The sequence below is a fragment of the Glycine soja genome, chromosome 8 (assembly GCF_004193775.1).
Source record: "Glycine soja cultivar W05 chromosome 8, ASM419377v2, whole genome shotgun sequence".
In the NCBI taxonomy this organism is placed as follows: Eukaryota; Viridiplantae; Streptophyta; class Magnoliopsida; order Fabales; family Fabaceae; genus Glycine; species Glycine soja.
In genome coordinates, this window is record NC_041009.1 from 17069331 (window position 1) to 17080144 (window position 10814).

Below are 10814 nucleotides of genomic sequence, written 5' to 3' on the forward strand. Positions count from 1 at the left end.
TAATATTTCTTTATTCCAAAGCCCAAAACATTTTTTCTCCCTCAGTTCAAGTTGTTCACTCCGCAGCCTCCTGCCTGAAGACGCCATATATCAGAAGCATTCTCCTTTGATCGGTTTTCCTTTCATATTTTTCTGTTTTGTTTAGGTTAGGTTTTCTTTTTCATCTTTTATCCTTTACCTTTCTCTTCTTTCTTTTTCTATTTATTAAATTTCCTTCAAGTTCTTCTGCCTCATTCCATGCTGTTCTCCTCAGAGTTAAAACCCCTTTGTTTATTAATATGTTGTGTGTGAACATTGCTTTTGAAAAGAAAAAAAAAATTGATTTGAAATGTGGAAGTTGTGAAGTTTTTTGTTTTATTGCCTTTGTTTCACCAGTTTGTTCCGGTAGCTGAAATTTCAGTTATTTGTGCTTGTTATGCTAGATTGAGCGGCCCAGTTGGTCTATTGATTTACATAGCTACAAAGTTGTTATCTCTACTTAGTGCTGACTGGTTTTATGTCTGATTTAGGTGCCGTTGCTGCTTTACTGTTTGTGTGCCTTTGCATAGTTGTCTACTTGGAAGAAGAAGGTTCAGTGAGATGGTGAAGGACAAATTAAAGAAACATGTTCTCACTGCTTTCACTCCTAATGGGGATTATGTGGCTATTCTGTCTGCCAATGAGGTGGCCAAGGTAAATTAACCTTTTTCCCCGTCCTCCTTACATCTAACGTTTGGTAGTAGTTTACCTGAACTATTCGAGGATAAGTGCCTATGGTTCCCTTTGGGACACTAATTGTGGATGGTTTTGAATAACTGGTAACTCTTACTTTGAATTTATGGTCCTCTTAGATCATAATTAACTCTTACTCTGGCAGTTTATGCCCTACTAGTTTTCATTTTGAAAAATTATTACATGGTACAAGACCACCATGGTCCCAACAAATCTCTACTTGAAATGTAACCGAGTTTTATCAACTCTTTCTCTAAATTGAAAATATTAATTATATGTCATGTGAAGATTGATTGGGATCATAGACATGTGGTGGTCCTGGACCATGTAGTAATTCCTCCTTCACTTCATGTTTTCATAAGACCAATTTCGCTAAATGGTACCTGATAAGATTTATGAATGACATACTTTCAATCATCAGTGAGCTAAAACAATGATCAAATGATCAACATCCATTGCAGCTGCTAATGAGGTTTTGTTGGATAATGGAATTCTATGATTATACTTACTCTGGTTTGTGTGAGACTGTTAGGTTGATAACAAAAAGTCATCCTATAATTTTCAGATTTGGAACACAAACACTGGACATTTGTTGGCAGAGTGGAAGCCATCAGATGGAGATCATGATATTCGTTATTCTTGTATTGCATGTAGTTTCATTGGGAAAAAGGTAGTATGGGCTTTTAGGAAGATCTTTTTAATCACTAGTGTTTTTTTATGCTGGAATCTGACTTTTTTCCCCTCTGACGTGGATTGCATGCTTTTGTAATTAGCGTAGAAAAGAACAGGGAACTTGCTTATTAGCTCTTGGCACAATCGATGGAAGCGTTCTAGCTGTTGATGTTTCCACTGGTGAGAGAAAATTGACTACCAGCCATCCCGGGTATTGTTGTAATTTCATTTTCTTTTTTACTATGTTAGATCATAAATTTTGTCCCTTATCTGACACTGTTTATTTTTAGTACCTACATGAAAAATTATTTAGAAATTTGTCCTTACTATTTATCAAAGTTATAAAGATGTAAGAGTTTCTTTTCATATAGGGACCAAAATGAAAATGACGTGTCAAGTATAGTGACCAAAATGTAGTTTTTTTTAATGTAGGGACCAAATTGAAGTGTGAATTTTTGTCAAATAGGAACTAAAGTGAAAAATATTATCAAGAATAGGGCCCAAATCTAAAATGTTATAACTTTGGCAAATTTTTTCATGGAGGGACTAAAATGTAGATTTTTTTTCATGTAGGAACTAAAATGAAAAAAAAAATGTTAGGTGTAGGGACCAAATCTTTAATGTAACCTTTTTTCTAATGAAAAAACTATATGTTTATAAATTCTCAAAACATTGTCATATTGTAGAACAAAGTAAAATTATCCATACAACGATACAAGTCAGTGCTTTTTGGTTGTCTTCCCCCTAATCTCTATGCATGGTATATTTTACAAAAGCCATTGTTGATTAACTTTATGTTGGTAACACATTGGTTTTGTTGGATCATCTGTGTGTGAATGAGGGTATCTGTCAATGCTATAAAAATATTGTTGGAATATGTTCATTGGCTTATTGCTTTATCTTACTGCTTTATGGTGATGAATGTTGGGCTTTAAAGGGACAACAAAGAAAAACCTAAATGAATATGTTAAGATAGATGTGTGGTCATAGAAGAAATGACAGAATACAAAATGTTTGTATGTGGAGAAATATTGATGTGATACCTATTGAGGAAAAGATGACAAAATATCAGTTGAAGTAGTTTTGGACAGGTGAAAAGAAGGACATTGGAGGCACTTTGTTGCATGGTTTTGCACCCTATTAAAAGGAGTAGAGACCAAAAATGACATTGGAGGAATTTAATATGGTGAATAGTATCCCTGAGAATTTGGTTTTTTACCGAGACCAATGGTGACATGTAATCATGTAATTGACCTCTCCTAGTAGGATAAAATTGTTGTTCATTGGGGTATGGATAAAATAAATATTTGTTTGTTTATTTTGGTCTATGGTGTATATGAATCTACATTTAATACGCATATTATGTACTTCTATCTCAAATTGAAAAGCGATTAATTTCCTTAATATTATTGCATGTGGACATCCATATATTGATTTTTATGCTTTCATATGAGATTGAAATGATAATTAATGTCAGTCTGTAATACATTGTTCTGGTCATCATACAGGGGGATTTGTGGACTCTCATTCGCAAACAAGGGACGTCTTCTTCGCATTGTTGGACATAATGGGGTAGCATACGGGGTTAATACTGAAACAGGAGAGCTTTTAAAGGAATTTAAAATCACAAAAAAGTCTATTACTTCTCTGGCTTTCTCGAATGGTGAATGCTAATTCCATCTGGAGCTTGGTCCATCATATTCATTCATCTTATTGCATGACAATCGACACTTGTTTCTTTTCTTATTTTCCAGATGAAAAATATTTAGCTATTGTCAGCTCTAGACCACGGGTTATAAGCTGGGAAATTGGGGAAGAGATTCTGAAGTTCCCTAATGATTTGGTAATCTTCATTACTTATTCTGGATATGAATATTTGTCTTTACAAGTTAAAAGCATCATTACATTTTAGTTTTATTCCTCAACAGGGAAATGTAGAGCACATTTCTATATCGAGTGATGCCAAAAATTTAGTTACATCAGATTTTGAGGGTAAACATCTTCAAGTTTGGAAGTGTGATTTAAATTCGGGAAATCTGTGTAGAGGTCCTACACTTCCCATAAGACATCCTCCATTAGTTTTGGACTGCCACAGTGGTTGCAATAAAGAAGATGTAGTTGTTTTGGCAGTTACTGGTAGAGGTTCAGCTTATGTATGGAATTTGAGTGCTTCCTCCAAAGATCAGATACAGCCAACTAAATTGACTACGGAGACTAAAATAGTTGAAACAGACAAGGAAAATGGTGTAAGTTCAAAGAAAAGGCACACCTTGATTATTGCATCCAGATTACAACCAGTAGAGGAAAATAAACAGATGAAAGCTCTTGTGACTTATGGATCTGTAGATCATCCACAGTTTAGTATCTTAAATATTAGCAATTCAGGGGAGAATATAGTATTATATGTTGGAGATGAGACTGATTCTGTTCAGCAGCATGACAGTCCTTCTGGCAAAGGTCTGATAAACTCATTTTTAGCTTTTCTTACTGTCCTTTTTCCTTTCTTTTGAGTAAATGCTAGGTGATTCTTTCTTTTCTTTTTGTTTTTTTTGCTTTTACTGGGATTACAAAATCTTAAATACTTTTCCTGCTCCTGTTGATGTTTGTCATAGATTGTTGATTGACAAGCTCATGAAATTCCAAATGGAATAAAATGTTACAAATTTTCAATTTGGATTTTTTTTTCTTTATTAGTTTTTTGAGCCTACATGTTCTCTAAACTTTTGAAACTCCTATATATGTCCCCCTGACTTGGAACTGGAAGCAGCAATACCAATGGAAATTAAGAAAGCTAAGAAAAGACAGGCAACATCTGATCCTGATCTTCCAACCACAACTAACGAGGTGGATTTAGGTAAGAACTATAATATTTTAAATTGTTAGTCACATGAGTAACATTTTATTGGATCTCATTTTCTAGGCCATGTTCCCACTGAAATTGATATTACAGATTTGTTCACGGCTGTTTGTTCCTGAATTTTGTAAAGTACCTATTCTTTTGGTGTAGATATGATTTGCATGAAAAAATTCGGAACATATAGGCTATAGAAATCTGAACGATCCTAAGATTGAAAAAGAGTATCTTTTTTACCACAAAATTCATGCTAATATCTAGGACAATTTAATTTCCTTAAATTCATGTTCAAGTTTAATAGTTTTACTAAAATCACTCACGTATTGGTTCATGTAAAGTTTACTCTTTGGCATGATGAGCAGTAGTACTACCACGGTACCACCATCTGAGTATATTTAAGAATTGATTGGTATTTTTTGTACTAGCATTTAATGTAGATCAACATGAGGCTGCAGAAGGAGTCCTTCTTGATGATGATTTGAACGAGCCAACAATGGGAGAGAAACTTGCTAGTCTAAGTGTTCTGGATGGGAACAAATCAAGGAGTGATACAGAGCAAGAATCTTCTGTCCCAGCAAAGCCTCCAAGTGCAGACTCTGTACATGTTTTGCTTAAGCAAGCATTAAATGCTGATGATCGCACCCTTCTGCTAGATTGCTTGTTTACACAAGATGAGAAGGTTCTCTTTCTCTCCTATTTCTATTGAACATTATGTATATTTCAATGGAAATTGTCCACTTGCTCAGTTTCTTATGTTATACATGATGTAACTCCTTTTGCAGGTTATTAGAAAGTCAATTGCACAGTTGAACCCATCCAACGTCCTCAAACTTCTATACTCTCTCATATCTATTATTGAATCTAGGTAAACTCATAATTATCTGGTAAATGTAGTGTTTGTGTTATACAGTTAACTTATTTGGTACGAGTATTCTGTATGATTGGCCACTTCTTGATTTAAAATTTCCTGCATGGGCAAATAGATGGTGGTTTTGACAGAAATAGAACATACATAAAAAAAAAGTTGGTACAAAATTGACACCACATTAACCCAAATAGTATCCAATGTCCATCTATGGTGGCTTGAACAGCAATCAACAAACAATTATAATTAACCCCTTATGTACTTAACTTATGTTATCGTTAATATGACTTCTTTGCTATATCAGATTTTGCATTGACTCCGGATAAATTCTAAATAGATGTTACTTTCTTTTTGTTTTAGGGGTTCAATTTTGGTATGTGCTCTTCCATGGTTGAAGTGTCTACTTCTACAGCATGCCAGCGGAATAATGTCCCAGGAATCTTCATTAAAAGCTTTGAACTCTTTGTATCAAGTGAGTTCCGTATGCTGAATCCACTCAATAAGCACTTAATCTAGTGGGTTTAAAACTATCTTTCCATTCTAGCCATTAGATTATACGACCAAGGTAAATGCAAAATAGAGGCAACATGGTTGTTCTCGCTTCAGAATTACCAAAATGGCCATTGTACAGATTAAGAAGGATGAGCACTTCTAAACTATTGTTACACTACATATTTGTTGATTTATTGAGATTTGAGACAGCTTGCAAGCTGTATATTCAAAGCTGCATTTGTACAAAATAACAAAACACGATTCAGCTTGTTTGTAGAAACAGGAATGTGGAGTTAAGTTATATATCAGCTTTTACATTTGGTGTTAAGCAAGGATTGGCTATTATCCAAGCTTACGCCAGATACATCTGAAATTTTATTTCAATTTTTAGTTTGGAAATTTGCATCATCATTCAATCAACATCATACTTCTCTTTTCTGCATTGCGTTCAATTTTTAGTTTGTAAATCTGCATTGCATTCAATTTTTTAATACATGGGAGCTACAAATCTCTTGAAAAGTTTGTAGAAGACATGACATGCTTGTTGAAGGACCTTTAACCATTGATCGTGTTTGTACCAATAGCTCTTTCATTATTTGATCTCTTTCATTTTTTTTTTCGTGCGTGCAGCTGATTGAGTCTAGAGTCTCCACTTTTAAATCTGCCATCCAACTCTCAAGTTGTTTAGACACGCTTCGCATAGGGGTAAGCCACTTTCTGCTGTCTACAAATGGTTGGTTAGCAGAAGCTGTGACCAACTTGTGTTTATTAGTGGTTACTTTTGGAACAGGCTATTGACGAGGAGGAAGATGAAGGTGAAATGGTGCCAGTTATCTATGAGGATAAGGATACTGATGATGATGAAGAATCTGATGATGCCATGGAAGATAACACAGATGAACAACAACCAGAAGAACAGTTTCATGCTGCCAGATACATTGATGCAAATGAAGATATGTGAGATTGATATGGTGTTTTTGTTCTTTTCAAAATTTGTCATAACGTGATTGACAATGATGCATGTGATTGAGTTGGCAGCGTCTAATGTATTCGTTACAATATCTTGGAAGCTCCATGTTGATATAACTAACACTTTCACACTCAAGTATTCCAATGTTTAGTCTTTCACTTTTTTACTACCACTTTGTGTATGTTCGAGCGATGATAAAGACAATAATTTTTCAGCTTGTTTAGGTTAGTAGTTTATATTGAGATAATATTTTTTTTCAGTGTCTTTATAGAGCTTTTGAAAAAAATAAATAAATAAATAATCCGAAATAAGCATGCACTAAAGGAGAAGTCTCAAGAACAAAAGAACACCACATATATTATGAGAAATCTCCGCGTGTCACGTGATCATATATGTAATATATGTATGTACAATGTAAAATAATATTTTTGGAATAAATAATATATGTATTCAAAATGTAAAGATTAGTGATGTCATTCAATCACTAGGATGAATTTATTTTTAGTATTTTTAAATTGAGCATTTTTATTTAACATATGTTTGACAATGCATTTTACTTTTTGTGAAAAATATTAGTAACAATTTTAATATTTATTGAATTTTTCTTTACAAACCAGTATGATTCTTTTTATCAGGAGGAATTAGACTCTTTAGTACACGTGTCAGTATGATTTTAGATTGCAATTTAGATCCTCCACAACTAAACTGCATTTATCTATATTTTCAACAACATATACGTTTTTTTAGTCTCTACAATCGCAAATACAACAGAAGTTTAAAACCTTGGTCAATGGCTCCACTAACTTTTTGTGCAGAAAACCTTTTCAAAAGCCACCTTCCAAAATCTAAATCTAACTAACAACAATCCTTTATGAAACTATTCACAAATGAATCATTTTACTTGGTACTCTATCATTCGTAATCCGCCAAAATTTGATATGATCATAAGGCAAACCAATTCTGCCTTAAATTGATATTTGAATAAACATTTCTTATACCCACACCAGAGTCCATGGAAGTGTAATGCGCCTAAAGAATCACACACACACACACACAAAGTAAATAAGTGTGTTTGAATTAGACAGTGACAAAATTGATTTTAATGAAATTGAATTTAAAGAATTAATTATTGTCAGAATTGATTATAAGTGTGTATTTGGATTGACAGGAACAAAATTGATTTTAAATAAAATTAAATTTAAAGAATCGAGTATTGTCAGAATTGATTATGAAATAAAGTGATTTTTGTTTGGATAAAAGATATTAAAAAAAAAGTAATTTTTAAGGTAAACCAGAAGATTACTACAAGACAAGATTGAAACTAGATAATAGAAACTCTAGAGTAGAGTACATTCCACTCTCTCTTTTGGGCACATAAGAGCGAAGCCCCAACTTATTGAAAAACATAGAGTGTTTAAACTATATATTGAAGAAATTAACTAGTATTGTATTCTATGCGATGCTGGGTTGGGTAGTAGTAGTCTTTGTCTTCACAGCCTCAGTAGCACCCTGGGCCGCTTCCTTGGTGGACTGGCCTATCTCAGAGGCCTTTTCTTTAGTTTGACCACTCTTTTCTTGGGCTTTCTGGTTTGCAGAATGGGCCGCCCCTTTCGTGTTCTCCTTAGCTTCTTGGGCCTTCTGACCCATATCTCCCATCTTCTTCAAATCAAAGGGTCACTCACTCACTCACTGTATAATAGAAAGTTTTTCTTATGGTATGGCAAGCCAAGCACTTTTTTTTCGTGACGAGGTTTGAATTGCGTTCCTGCGTGCTTCATCATTTATAGTATTTCATGGATCGTCTATGACTTTCCAAGTGTCCATTTTCTTGACACGTGCCCCTCTATGGCGGTGGATATGAATTTGAGGCAATGAGCCTGTGCAATTTTGCCACGTTGCCATAAGTTGAATGATTATATTATCATTCTTGGATAACTCTGCTGTATGAGGCGCAAAGGTATTGAATTCAATTCATCGAAATAACATTCATTTAAATAAATCAAGAAAATATATATATATATATAGACTTTCAAATCCTTTTCCGGAAGATCTATTTGGTGTCCAAGGTTCACTAGTTACAACTGGAACTATTTATGAGCAATTATTTTTTTAGTGAATCTCTACTCTAACAACCTCAACATGTTATTGTATTAATTGGTGGGTTATGTAGCTTGAGTATCATTTAATTTCAAAATAATTTAAGAAAATGCAAAAAAAAGGGTACAGCAACACACTGATTCGTAATAATGAACTTAAAAGAATAAACACAAAAAAAAAAAAAAAACTTCAAGGACATTCATAAACAAAGTAAATAAATAGAATTTCAGTAAAAAAAAAAAAAAAACTAATCAAACAACATGTTGATCCAATTGGACTTTAGGCTGATCTGCCTCAACCCACAAATTGAGTAAATTGAATCAGAATAACAGTATAACACAAGTAAAAAGTGAATTAATATTTTTATAACCCGTTCAATCCTTGAGCTGGATTGGATTGAATTGTTTCAGAAGTTGAAAGTTGAAACCCACACCTTTAAAAATCGAATTAGTAATTTCTTCTGATAATATTTTCTTCATACACCAAAACTCGTGACAAAAGAAACTTGTTTGGCCCACCACGTGATGGATCAATGCTAACCTAACCCATTTTGACTGTACCATGGCATGTAAAGAGAAACAAATTAATGCCTACAAATGGTGGTGTTACATCAAAAGATTAAAGTCCCAAATCAATGCTTCTTAATTTATTGCAACATCAACCCTCTACACGAGCATCTACCATGTGTATTGTGTTTAGAATCAATTTTCTTAACACCGTCCTCCTACCTCATGTAAATTAGAAGTATTAAAAGAGTTTTTACATTTTTAAGATATTATAAGTATATTTAATTACTCTTTATTTTTCTTTATAAGATAGTAGTAAGAAAAGAGAATTCAGGATATAGCATTACTCTTGTGTTCATTGAGACTCTATTAAAAATATAATACGTTTTTTTGCAGAGAATAAATATAATATGTTAGACACTGGAAAATGTGTTACAAACATTTTTCCACTAAACACAGGATTGTCATTAAAATATATATAAAAAATCAATAATTAAAATTTTAATAGTATCTTGAAGTTATGCATGTACTTGCATTCTATCGCAATATATCTTTTAAAGGGCACACTTTTAGAGTAGCGAAGTACAAAGGGTTACTTGATAATGATGAAATAAAATTTGTGATGGGTATTCATTCCTTCCTTCCTCCCCATAGAATAAGTCATACAATTACCAATAGAATTAGTGTGCTTAGCTATTAAGTTAAGTATAACACCAAACCATGTCCATGTGACATATAGATGATCTTCTCAGTGAACAGTTTTCTTTAACAAAATAGGAAAGAAAGTGATAGAGCTAAAAAAAAGTGAGAAAAAAAAGTAGATATGCTATAATATTAAAAAAAAAAACACACACTAAGGATATAGTTAGCACTTGGCAGCAAAGCAATGAGTAGTAAAACATTGAAGTAGTATTTTACATGATGGTTTGCTTGGGAAAAGTACGCACACAATGACAATCAAACATAGCAGAATGCAAATGATGTGGTCGTGGTGTTGCATGGAAACGATTCCCAAGGAGAATCGAATCAGCCCACTTCCCTTCCTCTTTATTCTTCTTTACAGTTTGCCTCTACTTCCCTTTACCCTTCCCCAAGAGAATGGAGGCCAGATCTTCCTTGCCTCATTCATTCTTACCATTCAACTTCAAGAGAGAGAAAGTTTATACATACATTGAGATAAAGCTGAGGTTAGTGTGAGAGAAAGAAAGAGAGAATAAAATAGCTCAGCAGCAGCCGCAGCAGTGCTTCAACCGAAGAATAGAAAAAGAATACAAAAGATGGTCAAAATGAAACCTCGAAGACTTGTTATTCCATCATAAGCCTTCACCTATCTTTATTGAAACTCTCCATTTCCCTTTTCTTTTCTCTTTTTCCCATTTATTTAATCTTCTTGTCTGTTTTCCTTACCTTTCAAAGTTATACTGACTTGCTTCCATGCCTCCACTCACCTCGTTCTTCACTCTTCACTTACATTACATTCCTCATTGCTAGCTACAAAATTACTTACATTTATCTTTTGTATATAGTACTATTTTAGCCATTGCCTTATAACAGTTCCAAAATTACGTTTCAGTTTTTTCTTCTCCCGCCAAAATATTTTAACTACAAAATTAATATGTGTACAAGATATATACTAGTAATAATTTT

General features: G+C 33.4%; 1 protein-coding gene across 4 annotated transcripts; it reads left to right on the forward strand.

Annotated features, from left to right (window-relative positions):
- The first annotated feature begins 24 nt into the window (after positions 1 to 24).
- Positions 25 to 6736, forward strand: LOC114422437 (WD repeat-containing protein 43-like). Of its 4 annotated transcripts, none has more exons than XM_028388782.1 (13): positions 25 to 145; positions 510 to 672; positions 1277 to 1381; positions 1485 to 1594; positions 2892 to 3046; positions 3138 to 3226; positions 3312 to 3840; positions 4151 to 4237; positions 4675 to 4916; positions 5020 to 5102; positions 5463 to 5574; positions 6225 to 6299; positions 6367 to 6736. In XM_028388782.1, the coding sequence occupies exons 2-13, from the start codon at positions 580 to 582 to the stop codon at positions 6553 to 6555; spliced, it is 1869 nt and encodes a 622-aa protein (XP_028244583.1). In that variant the 5' UTR covers positions 25 to 145; positions 510 to 579; the 3' UTR covers positions 6556 to 6736. The 4 variants fall into 4 exon arrangements, with proteins under 4 accessions (XP_028244583.1, XP_028244582.1, XP_028244584.1 ...); XM_028388781.1 differs by having other exon boundaries at positions 26 to 145; positions 4663 to 4916; XM_028388783.1 differs by having other exon boundaries at positions 28 to 145; positions 4663 to 4916; positions 6385 to 6736.
- The last annotated feature ends 4078 nt before the right edge of the window (positions 6737 to 10814 follow it).